The sequence below is a fragment of the Peromyscus maniculatus genome, chromosome 1 (genome assembly GCF_049852395.1).
Source record: "Peromyscus maniculatus bairdii isolate BWxNUB_F1_BW_parent chromosome 1, HU_Pman_BW_mat_3.1, whole genome shotgun sequence".
In the NCBI taxonomy this organism is placed as follows: domain Eukaryota; kingdom Metazoa; phylum Chordata; class Mammalia; order Rodentia; family Cricetidae; genus Peromyscus; species Peromyscus maniculatus.
In genome coordinates, this window is record NC_134852.1 from 197,461,162 (window position 1) to 197,479,438 (window position 18,277).

At 52.2% G+C, this 18,277-nt stretch overlaps 2 protein-coding genes across 14 annotated transcripts in view; one reads left to right on the forward strand and one right to left on the reverse strand.

Moving 5' to 3' along the window:
- The window catches only part of Pdzd7 (PDZ domain containing 7), a 19,395-nt gene extending 12,703 nt beyond the window's left edge, over window positions 1-6,692 (reverse strand). For 6 of the 9 annotated variants that reach the window (XR_013048371.1, XR_013048374.1, XR_013048373.1 and 3 more), the window contains exons 1-3: window positions 6,131-6,268; window positions 5,633-6,027; window positions 33-173 (exon numbers count right to left, since the gene is read on the reverse strand). Coding sequence is in view for 3 of the 9 variants with exons in the window: in XM_076563178.1 (XP_076419293.1) it covers window positions 33-173; window positions 5,633-5,861 (370 nt within the window). In the remaining 6 variants the exon portion in view is untranslated. Of the gene's footprint in view, window positions 1-32; window positions 174-5,632; window positions 6,028-6,130; window positions 6,269-6,623 lie in introns of those variants that run through there. The other 3 variants (XR_006065875.2, XR_006065879.2, XM_076563179.1) reach the window with 3 other exon arrangements.
- Window positions 6,693-6,788: 96 nt separating this feature from the next.
- Sfxn3 (sideroflexin 3) lies at window positions 6,789-16,836 on the forward strand. 5 transcript variants are annotated; one of them, XM_042264282.2, is made up of 12 exons: window positions 6,797-7,099; window positions 7,202-7,356; window positions 9,183-9,346; window positions 9,783-9,953; window positions 10,614-10,712; window positions 11,197-11,272; window positions 11,410-11,495; window positions 12,428-12,555; window positions 12,740-12,789; window positions 14,325-14,374; window positions 14,933-14,980; window positions 15,210-16,836. In XM_042264282.2, the coding sequence occupies exons 2-12, from the start codon at window positions 7,288-7,290 to the stop codon at window positions 15,304-15,306; spliced, it is 1,038 nt and encodes a 345-aa protein (XP_042120216.1). In that variant the 5' UTR covers window positions 6,797-7,099; window positions 7,202-7,287; the 3' UTR covers window positions 15,307-16,836. The 5 variants fall into 5 exon arrangements, with proteins under 5 accessions (XP_006988243.1, XP_042120216.1, XP_042120229.1 ...); XM_006988181.4 differs by lacking the exon at window positions 7,202-7,356 and having other exon boundaries at window positions 6,789-7,099; XM_042264295.2 differs by lacking the exon at window positions 7,202-7,356 and having other exon boundaries at window positions 7,045-7,067.
- Window positions 16,837-18,277: the final 1,441 nt, after the last annotated feature.

The following is an 18,277-nucleotide window of genomic DNA, read 5'->3' on the forward strand; positions in this document are numbered from 1 at the left end:
CCAGCCATGCCCCCCAAGGGCTCCCTGCTCACCTGCACTGCTCCCCTCCTCCACCTTGCTGACGAAGATGCCCAGGCCATGCTCAGAGCCGCCTCTCACGCTGAAGCCTAGCCTCCCAGAGGGGCTCTTCTCCACCCGAACTGCATGGATGATGTCACTTTCATCACTGTTGGCTGTGAGGATAACCACACAGGTATGACCTCCATGTTAATTCTGGGGTCCCTAACTTGGTGTCTGCAAAGGCTGGCTAGGCTTCTGTGCAGAGCCACCCAGATGATGCACAAGGCCCTACATGGAGATGGTATACAAGTCCCCTTCTGGGTAATTCTGAGACCGCAGGCCACTCACTGACAGTGCGGGAACAGGCGAGAACAGCTCAGTTAGATTCCATGCTCTCTCTCTCTCTCTCTCTCTCTCTCTCTCTCTCTCTCTCTCTCTCTGTGTGTGTGTGTGTGTGTGTGTGTGTGTGTGTGTGTGAGAGAGAGAGAGAGAGAGAGAGAGAGAGAGAGAGAGAGAGAGAGAGAGGTTTTCTGAATTCTTCCGTCCAATCTCTGAAAATTTGCCGTTCTGAGAATAATGGAAAGTTCAAGGTCCCATTGTGGGGAGTCTGGGCTCTCAGCTTGCAACAGAATCAGCTCTAACTTCAAACAGCTGTGGAGCTTGCGGTAGAAGTCGATAGATGCTCAGAGTCACCTAAGGGCAGAACCAAGCTCGCACAGAGGAGTCAGACAGGGACAGATTTTCCTCTTTGGGGCCGATAGCGAGGCTTCCCATCTGGAGGCGTGAAGACTGAAGCTGGTAAGTCTGCCCGGGACCTTACGGAAGAACTGCTGGGCCTCTGCTATAGACTCCGATTCTGGGGGAGAGCTCTAGGGACTCCATGGCTACCTGAGGACAGACCCTCTAATTCAGCATGCTGCAGTGTCTCCCCAGAGCCCAGAGCAGGGCCCAGGGAAGGGGCAGAGGGCGTGGTTCCATAGAGAAATGAGACCGGAGAGATTTGGGCAGCGAATGGAGAGGAGGTCATGTGGGAGCTCAGAGGTCAACGACCTTCAGGATGACCGCTGGGTGAAATTGACAGGAGTGCCAGGCAGGCTGCTACCAGGTGAACAGGAGATTCACTTTTCCTTCAGGCAACGTTTACCCCAGAGCTATTTGAGAGAAAGAACACACACACACACACACACACACACACACACACACACACACACTTCAGTTTGGTCTATCAGGTTTCAGTGTGTGGCCAGGACAGATGGGGCTGAAATCTCCAAGGACAGTCTGGACGGGGTGGTACAGGACAAAGACAGGGAACCTGGGGCTTCCTAACTAGTTGTCATCACACAGTTCTCGGGCCCCTTTAGCCTTATCTAAAAAGCCTTAAGCTCCCTGTCCACAATCTGCTTTGTCCTCCATGTCCCCTTGGGGACCCTATGACATCCCTGGGCCATTGGAATGTCACATCTGAGCCTTTGTTTGTTTTAGTTTTCAAGACCAAGTCTCACTGTGTAGCTCTGGTTGTCCTGGAACTCACTATGTCGACCAGGCTGGCCTCGAACTCAGAGATCTGTCTACCTCTGCCTCCCAAGTGCTGGGACTAAAGGTGTGCACCACTAATCCCTGCCACATCTGAGCTTTGAGAACAGGAGTGTGGGTTCTCCGAGGATGGAATCCCCTCTCCCTCACCTGACCTGACCAGGCTACTCACCCTCCTTGCAGCTCCCTAGCCATCTGCTTTCCATTACTACAGGAACTGAGTGTACTATATCAGCTATTCCTGCCTGGTTTAGAACTCCAGGCTGTCCCTGGCCCTGTACAGCCCCCTCTGTCTTCCTCTGCCACCTGGTGGCCCTCCCTTTATGGTGGGCTTCCAGCCATTCTGGTGTCTTGAGATTTATTAAGTATACAGTGTTCTATCTGCATGTATGCCTGCACACCAGAAGAGGGCATCAGATCCCACTATAGATGGTTGTAAGCTGCCTTGTGGTTGCTGGGAATTGAACTCAGGACTTCTGGAAGAGCTGCCAGTGCTCTTAACCTCTGAGCCTTAACCTCTGAGCCATTTCTCCAGCTCCCATTCTGACATGTTTTTTGTGCCTCATATGCGCTAGAAACTGTCTCCTCCTGTAATAATCTCACTTTGGCTTGGGGCGGGGGTGGGGCCGGGGGTGAGGGTGGGTTGGGCGGGGCTCAGCTCCTTATCCTCATCCCCTCCCATCTTAGACATCACTTTCTTGGAGTGGCATGGTGGACCAGGGCATGGTGTCGGAGTGGCAGTCACTGCATCACTGGAAAACTGTTAAAATGAGAATGCTGAGGGCGTCCTGGCTGACTCACAGCCCTGAGGGTGAGGAGCTTGGGGCCTTGTGTATTAGGCGAGTCCTCTGCCACACTGAGCTACATTCCCAGGCCGTGTTGTTTCGAGACATAGTTCCGCTATGTCAGCCACGTTGACCTTGAGACCACTGCAAGTGCTGGAGCTGTGAGTAGGGCACCACCAGGTCTAGTTCTAATTTCTGTTTGTTTGGGGTTTTGTTTTCAATTTAAGAGCTAGGCACGGTAGCCCAGACATAACATCTCATCACCTACAACAAGACCGAAGCCTGTGGATGGGGAATTCAAGGTCAGCTCTAGTGAAACTCTGTCTCCAAAGCAAGCAAGCCAGTGTAGCTTTCCAGGGCTGTAAGCCCAAAACGCTGAAGCTGAGGCAGGATTGTCACAGGTTTGAGGCTGGTCCCGCTACATGCCAGCCAATACTATACGGTGAGAATCTATCTTTAAAAGAAACAACAGCAAGGAGGCTGGAGAGATGGCTCGGCGGTTAAGATGGCTGCTCATCCAGAGGTCCTGAGTTCAATTCCAGCACCCACATGGTGGCTCACAATCATCTATAGTGAGATCTCACAAAAAGACGTACATGCAGATAGAGCACTCATATGCAACAAATAAGACAAGATAAAAAAGAGAAGAAAAGAAACAACGGAGAAGTCCTGAATGTCTCTAATCTGAGGACTTGGATCCCTTCATATCTTTCTTTCTGTCTCTGTCTCTGTCTCTCTCTCCCTCCCTCCCTCCCTCTCCCTTTCCCTTTCCCCTTCCTTCTCTTTCCCTCCCTCCCCATCTTTTTTTGACTGTGATGCTGGGGATCATGCACATGCTTGGCAAGTGTTATACCACTGTCCAGACCAAATCTATCCTTTTGGGGGAGGAGGGGGTTTGGACAGGGCTTCTCTGTGTAGCCCTGGCTGTCCTGGAACTAGCTCTGTAGATCAGGCTGACCTGGAACTCATAGAGATCCACCTGCCTCTGCTTCTTGAGTGCTGGGATTAAAGGTGTGTACTACCATTGCCCTGCCTATAATTCTTTTTTTTTTTTTTTTTTAGATATTTATTTATGGCTGGTGGTGGTGGTGGTGGTGGTGGTGGTGCATGCCTTTAATCCCAGTGCTCAGGAGACCGAGGCAAGAGATCTCTGAGTTCAAGCCCAACCTGGTCTATAGAGTGAGTTCCAGGACAGTCAGAACTACCCAGGGAAACTCTGCCTCAAAAAACCAACCTCCCCAAACAAACAAAACAAAAGAAAAGACATTTAATTATGTATTTTATGTATATGAGTGCTCCTTCTGCATACTGACAGAAGAGGGGAACTGATCCCATTACAGATGGTTGTGAGTTACCATCTGGGTGCTGGAGATTGAACTCAGGTCCTCTGGAAGAGCAGCCGGTACTCCAAACTGCTGAGCCATCTCTCCAGCCCCGTTCTTAAATCAATCTTTTTAAAAATTACATTTATTTATTTACTGTGTGTGTATGCACCCACACATGTGTGTGTCATGGCACATGTGTGGAAATCAGAGGACTACTTTCAAGAGTCAGTTCTTTAGTACAATGTGGTCCTGGGGATTAAACTCAGGTCATCAGGCTTGGAACTCACTTTGGAGACCAGCTGGCCTCAAACTCACAGAGATCCGCCTGGCTCTGCCTCCCCAGTGCTGGGATTAAAGGCATGACCCTTTCTAACCAGCCCTTTCTTCTCTCCTAGTTTGCTCATTCATTTTTTCATTCATTAGCTCATCTGTTTATCCAGAAATGCTTATCAGATGCTATGCACTGTGCAACGTACTAGGGATGTATGGGTGGGAAAGAACCGCAAAGTCCCATGATTAAGCTTGCAGACTCCTGAAAGACAGTAAATAATGCACAGATAAACAATAAGACACAGGCTAGAAAAACTCTGAAGGAAAAATCATGGTGACCAGTAGACATAAGAATGTTCCTAAAACTTCAGGGCAGGCCAGAATTGCCTGGGAGAGCTTGCAAGAAGACAGATTTGGCGGGGGTGGGGGTGGGGGGTAGGGGGTGTCGCTGATGAGATGGCTCAGTGAGTAAGGACACTGAGCTACACAGAGAAACCCTCTCAGAAAACCAAATAAATAAATAAATAAAGAAAGAAAGAAAGAAAGAAAGAAAGAAAGAAAGAAAGAAAGAAAGGAAAGGTCATGTCTCCTGCCTTCTTGTCCTCCGGTGATTTCTGCTTCTTGGTCAGAGTGGCAAGAGTGACCTCAGCAGTGCCTTGCTGCTTGTCTGAGGGCGGGGCCTACCGTGCTCAATGAGCGTGCCAGCCATATCCTGGGCAGCTCACCCCACCCCTGCCCAGCTGACTTTGGAAGGGGACAGAGGCTCCTAGTTGGATCAGAGGAAACACCAGGCCTGAAAGTTCACTCTGGGATGCAGCCAGGGGGGCTGTGCCGGCTAAGAAAGAGGAGAAGAGTTGGAGATATTTATCTGGCCCTGTCCACAGAGAGCCCGGGCCCACAGGGCTCGCTCCCCTCCTGGCTCTCAAGGCTCTGTCTTGCTCACAAGCTCTTGCCGCCTCACATCTGTCACTGTAGTCCAAGCACTTGTCCCATCATGCTTCATGCTTTTCATCTCTGACTTTTGGGGGGGTAGCTGCAACCCCACCATCTGTTCTTGTCGCTGCATCTCTGCGTTGGACTACGCTGCACAGTCCTGAAAGCTGAAGCCTGGGCTTCATCTCTCTAGGCCCCCTGCAAGAGCTAAGCAGGGTGGACACAGAATTGGTGTGCGATGGCACAGGACCAGGCAGCCATGCACAGCCATTCTCTCCTAAGGACCCAGCTCTGGGCCACACTCCCTGACAACTCCCTGTTGGCCCCCCCTCCCTTTTTCTGAACATACGCTGCTGTGTCTTCAGGCCCCCCCCCCCATGCCCTGAAGCCTGGACACCGACTCTCCATAGTCCAGCACCGAGCTGGTCACACAACTGATTGGTTGGTAGAAGATCTCCTCCATCCTGCTCCACTCCCTAAGGTACATACACATGAGTCAGGAGAAAGTCGGAGTTCAAGGGATGCAGAGCCTGACTCAGCACCCTGCCTTGTGAATTCCCGGTGCTAACATATGTCTTTTCCTTACACAGTGTTTTCATCTCCCACCTCTGATCTGAAGCCTTGGCTGGAGGAGAGGCAAGGGTAGATGAAAGATGATCCCCTTCCCTAAGACTGCATCTCTTGAATTCCCCTAACTGTACTCGTCTAACCAACCTTCATCCGAGTTGGCGCTGCCGGATGTCCTCAGTAATCCCCACCTAAGCCACTCTTGGGCCCCACACCCACCTTCAATGGGGGAGTTGATGAGGATGACTCGGCCCATGGGAGATGAGGCTCGGATTCCGCGGGGGGGCCCATTCAGCAGGCGCTGCTGCTGCTTCCTCAGCAAGTATCGCATTGCTGTGGAGCCTGGGTCGCTGCCCAGGTGGCCTCGGGAGGAGAGGGAGCTCAGAGAACCAGAGCTGAGCTCTCCTAGACCCAATGGGTCAAAGCCCACTGTGAAACCACGTGCCATGGTGGCGAGGCTGGGGCAGTGCCCTACAGGTCCGGACGGAGTCTGCTTGTCCTCCAGAGGTTGGCTGTTGGCGTTCCAGGCTCCATGTTCTCTGTCGGGCTGGAGTCTCAGTGAGGCAGATGGAAGCCCTCAGTCTCAATGCGTCTTCGAAGTGTGGGTTCCAAATCTGTGTAGGAAGAACAGGGTTTGGGGGTGCTGTTCTATTGCCCAGCGCTCCACACTTGCCTGTGCCTTGAGCATCCTGCCTTCTCATTTCTTGGGACCCTCACCTCTCCCATCCTGGGGCCAGAGGAAATCTGCCCAGTTCAGAACCATCTTGGATTTAGGGAGCTTTTCCTATAAGGCCATTGGGGAGCACCCTTTCACCCTTCACTGTTGTCCAGAGAGTGGAGACGGGATTACAGCAACTTTAAAAAGAGCGAGAAAAAATGGGTGTCAGGACAGTTTACTGCAGCATCTTTCCTGTGTGTGTGTATATGGGTAGGGGTTAGCCTCTAGAGCTGGACTTCAGGACCTGGGACAGCTGCAGCCCAGCTTGCCCCCACCGCCACCCCCAAGGGACCGCCAGGCTCCAGGCTGCGGCTGCGGATCTAAAGCTGCTGAAAGACCCTATTCCCTGACTGCACGATCTGCTAGAGAGAGCCCCACAATCGCTAGTGGAAAACCAAGGGCCACGTCCTCTGGAGCATCTCTGTGACCCCCAAAACGGACTCTCCCTGTGGGCCCTCCTGCCCCGCTACCTCTAGGACTCGGCCCCCTCACCTGGTCGCTTGCGCAGCCGCCCGCTTTGCCCGCCGGCGAGCGCGAGATACTGAACCAGCTAAGGACCCCGCCCACGCTCGGTGCGGCTGCGGGAATAAGGCTCGCCCCCACGGTCCTGGGATCCCATTGGCTGCTGAGACCGCCAGTCATTCTTTTCTGGCACCTGTGGTAGCGGGTCCGGATTGTAGCTAGTCACCTGCCTGGTACCTCTGGGCTCTGCCCCGCCGCAATTCTGAACCCCACCAGTCGTTGGAACCTAGGGCAGCTCTGGAGCCCCGCACTGGCGACTAGAATCCCGTCTTCTCCAGGCTACCCTACCTTCCTGGGCTCGTGAAATTGCCACTCCTTTCGTAGTCGCTCCTGAGGTCTGCCTGTGGGAGAATGTCACAAGCAAAAGAGCCGAATGTGGACCTGAGATGAGCAGGAACGAAAGCTGGAGCCTGGGTGTGCAGCGGCCGTGCTCTGGGTGCTAATGGGTGAGGTGTGTGTGTGTGTGTGTGTGTGTGTGTGTGTGTGTGTATGTATGTATGTATGTATGTAATGCCTTCACATCCTCAGTCGAAAAAGTGTTTCTCTAGGCACCCTGTTCTGGAAAGTCAGCAAGACAGAGCAGCTGATCCCAGCACACTAGAAGGAGAGGAATCTTTCTGATGCTCAAGCTTGGATGCAGGAAGAGATCACGGGAGACTTTGACCGTGCACATCCCAGGGACTGGAGCTTCGGTGTTGGGGGCGTAAGGAAACTGCTAGCACAACGGAGCTGGGGGTTGGGTGGCAAAGAGGGGTGGGGACGCAGGAGCGCAGGCACCACAGGTATGTAGCTGGGAAGGGATGCGATGGTGAGGATCTGCAAGAGGAGCCCATAGGTCCTGAAATAGCAGACCAGGGGGCCAAGCAGGCAGAGGCCCATTGCCAAGGCAGCCATCAAGTAAACAAGCAGTAACCCGAGTCCCTCCGGGCGGCGCACCGCCAGAGGCCCGCCCTCCACGCCGCTCGCCCGCGCCCAGTGCACCTAGATCGGGTGCTGCTGGGTCGGGTGCCTCCCGAGGCAAGCCAAGGGACTGCAAGTGAAGGAGGCGAGTGGGGCGGCTCCCCCCCCCCTCCTCTCTCTCGTTGGGAAGGCAGCCAGAACTGCTTCCCACGACTGGGTCGGGTCTGGTCTCAACGGCCTGGCCTGGGGGAGTCCCTCCATGTGACATCCACGGCCCGGAATTCTGCCAAGCGGGGGGCGGGTTGGGCGAACGAGCCTAGGGAGCCCCCGCCCTTCCGTGCTGCTCAGCGTCACGCGTGACGTCCCGGTGATGGCTGGGAGGAAAGCAAGAGAGCTGTGAGGAAGGCGGGTCTGAGAGCAGCTAGAGGCTGAAAACCCCGGAAAGCGTGAGTGCTTGCTGCCTTGGGAATCTTCAGAGTGTGGGGGTGAGGGCCTAGGGTCAGAGGAGGAGGCTTGCCTTGAAAGGAGCTCTCTGTCTGGTGGGGATTCCACAATGCAAGGGCTGCTAGGACCTGCAGGGCACAAGGAAGGGTTGGTTGGGTGAGGCTGTGTGTAGGCATACTTTAAAATATCTGCACCTGGTAGATATTGCTCGTGTGTGTGTGTGTGTGTGTGTGTGTGTGTGTGTGTGTGTGTGTGTGTGTGTAACGGTATTCTGGCTGGTTGGCTAATGTATACAGTGTGGGTCTAACTTGTTTGTGTGCCAAGGAGGGAGTGCATGTCTTTGTGTGCGGGTATGTGAGAGTCGGGTAGGGGCGTTGTCTGCTGTGGGGGAGGAAGTGGAGTTGGAGGGATTAGTCATTCTGCAGGATTTTTGCCTAGCACGGCCAGATGGCTGCTTCTGACATTCCTTTTTGTGCCGAGTGGAGGGGCAGCTGCTTAATTTTGCCCTTTCCTGAGGTAGATGGCGCAGGGGGAGTTGCATGGGTATCTGTGTCAGCCCTGTGCAACCAGGGACCAGGGAGAGTCCTGGGTTGTTGCAGGAGCTGAAGCAGATGGGATTGAAGGGGATGTGTGCATGCTCTCATACTCACAAATGGCTGCCACTGGAGGGCTCTGAGATCTGGTACTGATCAGCCCTCGGTGGCTAGTGATCCTGGTCTCCTCCAATCAGGGCCTTGCATGTGGGATGCCGTCTTCCCAAACAGCCTTGGAAGTTTTCTTATCTAGGTTTCAGAGCAGCTGGGGCCTGAGGCTGGAATGGGCTTGGCTGTGTTATCCGTGTTCTACGCTCCTACAGCCGTAGCTCAAGATAGCTGCCCGGATTAGTTGCTGCCGGTGAACCAACCACACACATGTAAATCCTCACCATGTAAAATCTGCACCAGGCCGGAGCATGAGGAAAGCTATATATACTCCTGGTTCTGGTCTTCCCTCCCCCTCCTCTGTAGCTATGAGTCCCTGGCTAAAACACTCCTTGGGAAACAACTCCTCCCCCACCCGCACCTATCTGGAGTCACCTTGAGCTCTTGCAAGGACTGGTCACCGTTTCTGGAAGCAGGGCGGAGGCACCAAAGTTTACGCCGAGTGAAGTCCTTGGCGCTGATCCTTGTTCTTGTCACCTTGCAGAAGATGGGTGACTTGCCCTTAGATATCAACATCCAGGAACCTCGATGGGACCAGAGCACATTCCTAGGCAGAGCCAGGCACTTCTTCACCGTTACTGACCCTCGAAATCTGCTGCTGTCCGGGGACCAGCTGGAAGCTTCCCGCAACATTGTGCAGAATTACAGGTGAGCCCGCCTCACACCAGATGACAGTGACACAGCACTTTAGCCCAAAGGATTTTAGGACATTTGGGTTGAGGAGACAGCGTTGGATTATGGGTAGGCAGCCTCTCTGCAGTTCACAGGTCCCCTTTAATGACAGAGGGGCCCGAAGGAGAGTCCCAAGCAGACAGACAGGCAATGACCCTCTTCTCTGGAGGTTTAACTCTGGCAACGTCCCCAGTTATTTCAGAAAATGTGGGACCACAAAAGATGTAGAAAGAGCAAAGTACACATATGAGAGGCGTTTGGCCTCCTCTGAGGACAAGGAGCTCCTTTACTCTGGGGTTGAGTGTCAAAGTTCCTGGTCCATTGCCCAGAGTTCCCCGAGGCAAGTAGCAGAGACAGGAAGGGCAGGTCTGACCCCTACAGCAGCCTGCTGGTTCCTTGCCAATTTCTACAGGGCTGGTGTGGCAATCCCGGGGCTCACTGAGGACCAGCTGTGGAGAGCCAAGTATGTGTACGACTCTGCATTCCATCCAGACACAGGGGAGAAGGTGGTCTTGATTGGCCGCATGTCTGCCCAGGTGCCCATGAACATGACCATTACTGGGTGCATGCTCACCTTCTACAGGTAAGTCTCATCCCATGTCCCTGTCCTGAGTGTTGTGTCCCAGAACACAGCTGGGTGACTAGAAGTCACTTTCTGCACGCTTTTGAGTAAAGAACAATGTGTGTGTGTGTGTGTGTGTGTGTGTGTGTGTGTGTGTGTGTGTGTGTGTGTAAGAATTCTTTCCATTTCTCAGAACCTCGTCTCCTTTTGTGTAAGGTGTACCTGTGAGGGTGACAAGGGCAAGTTCTGGGACCATCAGTTAAGTCCCTCTTGAGGACTTAAGGAACTCTGAGGGTTTCAATGTTAGGTTTTGGGGGCTGGAGAGATGGCTCAGTGGTTAAGATCACTGGCAGGTTGTTCAGAGTACCTGGGTTCAAATCCCAGCACTCACATGGCAGCTCACAACTTTCTGTAACTCAAGTTCCAATGGGTCAGACTTCCTCACGCACACATGTGGGTTAAACACCAGTGTACATAAGGAGGCAGAGCCAGGCGGATCTCTGTGAGTTCGAGGCCAGCCTGGTCTATAGAGTGAGTTCCAGGAAAGGCGCAAAGCTACACAGAGAAACCCTGTCTCAAAAAAGCCATAAAAAAAAGTAAAAACATAATTCAATATTGGGGGTTCAAGGATTGGGGATACTGTGGAGGGACAGATATAAGTAGTCTATCTTCGCACCCCAGGAAGACTCCGACTGTGGTGTTCTGGCAGTGGGTGAACCAGTCCTTCAACGCTATTGTGAATTATTCCAATCGCAGTGGGGACGCTCCTATCACCGTGCGGTAAGAATCCCCCTTCCCAGCTGTTCCTGGTCTTGCGGACCCCTGTGCCAGGGCTCAGATCTCCTTTCAGCTACATGTTTGACTGACTACTACCACCTGAGGGTGCTCAGTCCGTTTGTATCTGCTTTGGAGGACCCACTCTAGATGGCTCAGTGGTTAAGAGCGCTGGCTGCTCTTCCAGAGGTCCTGAGTTCAATTCCCAGCAACCACATGGCTCACAACCATCTATAGTGGGATCTGATGCCCTCTTCTGGCCTGCAGATGTACATGCAAGTAGAGCACTCCTACGCATAAATAAGTAAATCTTTTTTTTTTTTTTTTAAAAAAAAGGAGGACTTTAATATAAGTTTACTCTGGAGTAGGGCCGGGGCTTTCAATGAGGCTACCCTCTGACACCCCCTGCATTGGAAACACGTAATGTCCTTAAAGGAAATGCATGCTGGGCTCGTCATCTCCCCCTGTGATCTGGCCTTTTCCTCCACAGGCAGTTGGGAACAGCCTACGTGAGTGCCACCACTGGAGCTGTGGCCACCGCTCTGGGACTCAAATCTCTCACCAAGGTAAAGTCTCCTTACCACTCCTGGCCTCTTGTTAATCCTTTACCCATTTTCTTCCTTGTCACCCTCTCAAGAAGCTCCCCGCCTGAACTCCCCGCTGTGGCCCTCAGAGCCCTTGAACACCGCCTTTCCTCCCCCAGCACCTGCCCCCACTGGTCGGCCGATTTGTACCTTTTGCAGCTGTGGCCGCTGCCAACTGCATCAACATCCCCCTGATGAGGCAGAGGTGAGTGGTCCGGGCTCCTGGCACAGGGATGTCCAGCCACCCTCCACCTCTGCAGACCAGCCGGGTACAGGGCGAGTCCTCTCCATCGCTGATGCCAGCTGCTGGGCCCTGCCTTATACTGACCCGGGTTCCAGGACAACCAGGTCCCACTGTGTGAGAACTTGCCCCGAGGTGTGGCAAGACTGACGGGTGCAGGCAGATCCCACAGAGGGCGCTTCACTGGGAACCTGCTGATAGGGGCGAGGGGCTGGGCAGCAGCAGGACGAGATCCTCACGACTTGGGTGAGAAAGAGTGGTTGGTATATGATAGCCAGGATGAAGGTGAATTCCAATAAGCAAAAGTGTGCTCTGGTGTGTCTTGTACCACCATCAAGAAAATCACATTTCTGGTAGTGGTGGCACCAGAGTCTTGATCACAAAGCCCCATTTATTTATTTATTTATTTTGAGATAGGGTTTCTCTATGCAGTTCTGGAATTCACAATGTAGACCAGGCTGGCCTTGAACTCACAGAGATCTGCCTGCCTTTGCCTTCTGAGTGCTGGGATTAAATGCTTGGCTCAAATAATATTCTAAATAATTTTGTTTGTTTATATTAATCTGGAATGCTCTGAGGAGAAAACTCACCTGGGCTACTCGGGCATTTAAGGTAGTTATGACTCGAGATAGCTGTCCCTGTCATGCTGGGTCCCAACACTCTGGAAATCACCCTATACCCAGGTTCCTCTCCAGACTCATCTTCTTCATCCCACACCGAGTGACCAACCTCCTCATGCTCCCTGGCTGGGAAGGGCTAACACAGCACCTGTCTGCTTTTCTCTGGCTCCACCCTACACCTGGGGGCTGTTCAGAACCGGCCTTTGAGTGGGGAAGGTGAGGGCCCCCCAGAGATCTGCTGCCTAGAATCTGACCCAAGCCTCTTTCTCTTCTTAGGGAGCTGCAGGTGGGCATCCCGGTGACCGATGAGGCGGGTCAGAGGCTTGGCCACTCCGTGACTGCTGCCAAACAGGGAATCTTCCAGGTGGTGATATCAAGAATCGGCATGGCGATTCCTGCCATGGGTGAGGCGGGGCTGGCTGGTGGAGCTCGGGAGGCTGGGAGAGAAGATGGGATGAGGTTCTCAGGGGCTTTTGACAACTCAGAGCCAGCAAGTCTGGGAAGAATGGGAGAAGCAAGGAGGGGGGTCTTCCCTCAGGTTCCTGAAGTTCACTCCATTAACTTTCTCACTGCCCTGCTCTCCCCCAGCCATTCCCCCAGTGATCATGAACACCCTGGAGAAGAAAGCCTTCCTGAAGGTAAGGACCCCACCTCTTACCTGTTCTGGCCAGAGGTTTCTGACATACGGAGGGACGACTGTCAATGCATGATTGATTGCATATTCATGCATGCCACTGACTGTGTCTCCCACTAAGAGGCACACATACATGGGTGATGTTTTGTTTGTGTTCTGACAAATAAAGCTTGCTTGGAGTCAGAGGGTGGAGCTAGCCACTAGTTAACCATAGAGGTTTGGAGGACTGTAGAGAGAGGGGCAGGAAGTGGCAAGGCCGGGCTGAGACAGGATCTCAGCCCTTTAGGACTAGAGGAATGGAAGAGGAAGGAAGCAACTGTGTCTGCTGCCTTGCATCTCTGATCTTTCAGGTTGTACCTCGATATCTAACTCCTGGTTTTTATTGATAAGATTAACTAGATTTATGCTTCACATACATACTCATGAGTACACAGACAAGATAAGGAATACAGGGTCCAGCTCATCCACCAATCATTTATTCACAAACGTTGTTAAGTACCGACTGTACACCAGACACATTAAACAGAACAAAGATGGTTGGAGACCCTGTCCCCATGAGGCAGTCTAGTACAGAAACCAACAAACAAAGGAACAAGCAATAGGGCTGGACATGGTGGCGCACGCCTTTAATCATAGTACTCTGGAAGCAGAGGCAGGAGGATCTCTGTGAGTTTGAGGCCAGCTTGGTCTACATAGCGAGTTCCAGACCAGCCAGAGCTACCCAGTGAGACCTTGTCTCAAAAAACAAAACATCAGCCGGGCGGTGGTGGCGCACGCCTTTAAATCCCAGCACTCGGGAGGCAGAGCCAGGTGGATCTCTGTGAGTTCGAGGCCAGCCTGGGCTACCAAGTGAGTTCCAGGAAAGGTACAGAGCTACACAGCGAAACCCTGTCTCGAAAAAAAAAAAACCAACCAACCAATCAAACAAACAAAAAACCCACCAACAAAACAGAAAACCCATACACATATCATTGTAGTTATGAAATATGCTTTGTAGGAAGCCAGTGGGGCCTTATACTTGGGACTATCTGGGGAACAGTTTAGGCAAGGATAGGCCTTGGAAGATCCAAAGAACAAGGAGAGCCTGGCAAAGAGCGTTTCAGGGAGAGGGAACAGCTTGTGTCAAGGCCCTGAGGCAGGGATGGGCTGACACATTTGAAGACCAGAACAATGTTTGCTGTGGCTGAAGTGGATGGAGGAAGGTATGGAGAGGGACATATTTATGCCCCTGGGGATGACTGGAAGTGAGTGGAGACTCAGGGGAGGCTTCCTGAAGAAAGTGTAATAAAAGAAAGACAGGGTTAGAGAGTGCCGTGGGAACCAATTCTGAGAGGCGAGAACGTACGATAGGATAGGCAGCAGGTCTGGCTGGGGCCGGGGGTTGCCATGTGCAGGTCCCAGCCTGTCGTGGCTGGGAGAAACACCCAGATGTCCAAGGGCTCAGAGGTAGGGTTGACGGGTTAGAACCACGAGGGGAAAGCTAGATAGAGGAGGAAAATGGGGACACAAGCATTCTGTTGTCTCTCTGTTTCCCCACAGAGCCGGCCCTGGTTGGGGGCGCCCCTGCAGGTGGGGCTGGTAGGCTTCTGGTAAGTGTGCCAAACGTGCATGGGAGAGCCTTTATCATTGTGGGCATGAGAGGGCACTTATTACTTTTGAGGTGCTTACATAACATTGCTCAGTCATACATCCAGTTGGTATGGATACCCATACGTGTGTGTGTGTGTGTGTGTGTGTGTGTGTGTGTGTGTGTGTGTGTGTGTGTATGTGTGTAGAGTTCTAGGGGTTCTTGCCTTTGAAGGGCAATAGTTTGGTTGAAGAGGTCAGTCTTTATTCACCAGAGGAAACCATGCAAATAAACTCTGGCACAATCCAGGAGGCCCGGCCCATTTTATTCCTGATTCTGGCACTTTCTGATCATAGGGCTTGGGATCAATGCTCTTGAGGCTCTTTCCTTGTCCAGAATCTAATATCAGGACTGAGTTTAGTATCCCTGAGTGGTCCCTTGGCTCCATTTTCCACCTTTTACAGCTGGGATAAAGCTCACAAAAATGTCTTCACTCCGGGGGCTATTTCCATGAAGTGGGGTACAGGGAGGGGATGCTCAGGCCAGCTTCACAGACGTTTCCGATGCTCTTCTTCCCTAGCCTGGTATTTGCCACACCCCTGTGCTGTGCCCTGTTCCCCCAGAGAAGGTGAGTAATGTCCTTGGCCTAGACCAGAATCTCTACACAGGACTCCACATCTCAGGCCCTTAGTGTGTTCCTGGGAGGCCTGGTGATGTGCGAGCTGGAGGGATGACAGCGAGCCAGCCCTTCTGAAAGCATGGGAGGATTCTTCACCCGGAGTGAGGGGAAGCTGGGCCCTGGGTCTGAGATGCTGAGCCCAGGGTGTATCCATCTAGCCTGTGCTGTTCTATTGCAGCTCCATACATGTGACCAGGCTGGAGCCGGAGCTGCGAGCTCAGATCCAAGCACAGAACCCCAGCATCGATGTGGTTTACTACAACAAGGGACTTTGAGGGGAGTCAGCCTCCGCCCCTCTCCTTACCTCCTTAGGCTGCTTCCTGGGTGCCACCTTACAATGCTATCACTTGTTTATCTTCCGGGTCAGGGGACTTGAGGTGGGGAGCAGCCACTGAGACCAGCAACCCCTCAGCCTGGGGGAGGCAGCCCTATAATAAGCCTCTTCTCTCCTCTCTGGTTTCAAAGAGTGAGTCACAAAACCCATCCCTCCCGTGCTTATGTGTGCAGACATACATGTGCAGCACATGTAAGTGTTTGTACATTTGGTCCTGGAAGCTAAGGGCAGATAGCCTCTTCTAGGATGTCTTAATATTTGGCTTCCCCCTTCGTCTCCTGCCCACCTAGCAGCAAGCCAGGTCATAGGGGACACTTCCTTCCCTAAACTGTTCCTCTGCCCAAGACATTTCAGATAGCACCTTACCCTTCTGGATACAGGAGAAGCCCCAGGATCCCACAACACGGACTGAGGGCCACCAGCAAGCCAATTATAGCTTACTCCTTCAGGTTTCAAGCAGCTGGCTCCAAAACCTGGCTTAGGATCTGGGCTGGCAGAGAAAGCGGTGTTGGGATTAGGGAGTCGGGAGCTGTGCCTGCTGTGCCCGTGTCCTAGAAGGTTCCATTCTTCTCTTCTCGTGGAACAAAGGGATGTCAGTAGCCTGTATTGCCCTCCACACTGCAACGTGAGTGCTTTTAGGGATAGTTTTAGGCATTCTTGGTCTATTCTGATGTCATGACTCGGATAGAAATCCAGCAACTCCGATTCTTTTCTGATCAGAGAGCCACACAGGCAGAGCGGGTGTCCCCCTCCACACACGCCACCACCTGGGCCCACTTACAGGGGAACTGGTGTGGGATGGTGCTTAACACAGGCCTCAAGCGTTCAATCTCGAGACAGGTGATTCTGTGTTTCATTGACCCCTCTTACACAGTCACCACGCCCCACCTCAGCTCCTTCCTTTCCACATAGCCCGTCTCTGGAAGAACATAATGCTACGCAAGTGCTCTACCACTGAGCTACATCCCCGCCCCCTCTTTCTTTTCTTCCTTTTTTTGTTTTTTTTTGTTTTGTTTTGTTTTTCAAGACAGGGTTTCTCTGTGTAGCCCCGGCTGTCCTGGAACTCACTCTGTAGACCAGGCTGGCCTTGAACTCAGAGATGCACCTGCCTCTGCCTCCCAAGTGCTGGGATTCAGAGTGTGTGCCACCATGGCCAGCAGCCCACCTTTCTTGACAATGGCCCTGTCCTCCCTTTGCCCTTAATTTGAAGAAGCGGAGGGACCCAGACCTCAATAGACGGACCAAATGGAAGATGGGATTAGGGATGGCGTGGGTGGTGGTGACTTTAGGGTGTAGAATTAGATCGCCACTCTGAATCCATGACCTCTAGCTGAAAAGGTGAATGGGGTGGGTCGAAAGGTCCCAGTGAGGTCCACTGAGACCAGTTCCTGCTTTTACTAACCACCGCCTCTGTGGTCCACTGAGACCACAGCTGTCATGTCATGGTGTCAATAAACTGCAATCCTGCCTAGTTTTTGATCTTTACTTGTCCCATATCCCGAGTGTCTAGGTAAGTGTCCAGGAGATTCTCCTACCTTCAGCTTCCTTTCCTTCCTCCAAACCCTTCTCTGTAGGGAGTCTCATCTCCCAGCAGAGGGCTCTCTGAGCTTACAAAATGGGTCCTCTGGCTAGCACCTAGTCCCTTGAAGATGGAAATGTGTCTTACTTCTTTCTTCTCTGAGAGGGTTGCACACATAGTTATTAATTCAAGCTCTTGGCTTCTTAGTTTCTTTGAGGAATTTGGCATGGGATGGTGACCTCTGGTCTCTAGGAAAACTCCAGAGACAGGAGAGGAGGCCAACAATTGCCTGCTCCACCCAAGTGCAGCTTCCAGGGGACCAGCACATCTCTGTACTCATGAAAACTGGCCTGGTAGGAGCCTCTTCAAAATTACCTCTTCCCATTCATCATTCAAGGTTCTTCAGTCTCTGTGTGTGTGTGTGTGTACAGGTCAGAGGACATGACTTTCAGGAATCGGTTCTTTCTCCACTCTTGGGTCCCAGGGATCAAACTCAGGTGCCTTGGTAGCAAGCCCCTTGATCCACTGAGCCACCTCACTGGCCTCCTTGCTTTTATAACATTTCTCTGAAACCTATGAGACGGCATATTCTACCTTTCTTAGAAAAGACATGAGTTTAGAGATATTAAGAAAGTTACACATAAGTGGTCATTCCTGTAATCCTAGCATTTGGGAATTTAGGCAAAAGGATAAGGATTTTTTTTCTTTTTTCTGAGACATGATACAGTCCTATCTGGCATAGAACTAGGCTGATCTTGAACTCACAGAGATCTGTTTGCCTCTGCCTCCCAAGTGCTGGGTTTTTAAAGGTGCTCACCACCAAACCCAGCTAGAACTGATAATTAAAGGTCATCCTCAACTACATAACAAGTTTGAGGCCATCCTGGGATACATGAGACCCTGTTTCAAATAACAAACAAACAAAAATAGCAACAAGATGCTGGGCATGGTGGTGCACACCTTTAATCTCAGCACTTGGGAGGCAGTGGAAGGCAGATCTCTTGAGTTCAAGACCAGCCTGGTCTACAAAGCAAGTTCCGGGACAGCCAGGGCTATAGAAACGCTCTCTAACAGAACCAGAGAAAATTGATGGAGCAGGATTCCAGCTGAGCTGTGACTCCCAACCACTGTGTTTCCTTTCTCCTACCAGCTGCTAGACCTGGTCCCACTGACATTCAGGAACGCCTCCCTGGGCCCAGTTTTTTACAGACCAGCAAAACCGACGGTCCACAACTACACACAAACCCTTTACTAACATCACTAAGGAACCTCATGGTTAGTCCGGGCAACTCTGTGAGGCGCTGTTTTGCAGTAATTAAAAAACGGGTATCGCCCAGTGGGGGAGTGCTTGTCTAGCATGTGTACAGCCCTAGGTTCAGTCTTCAGTACCCTA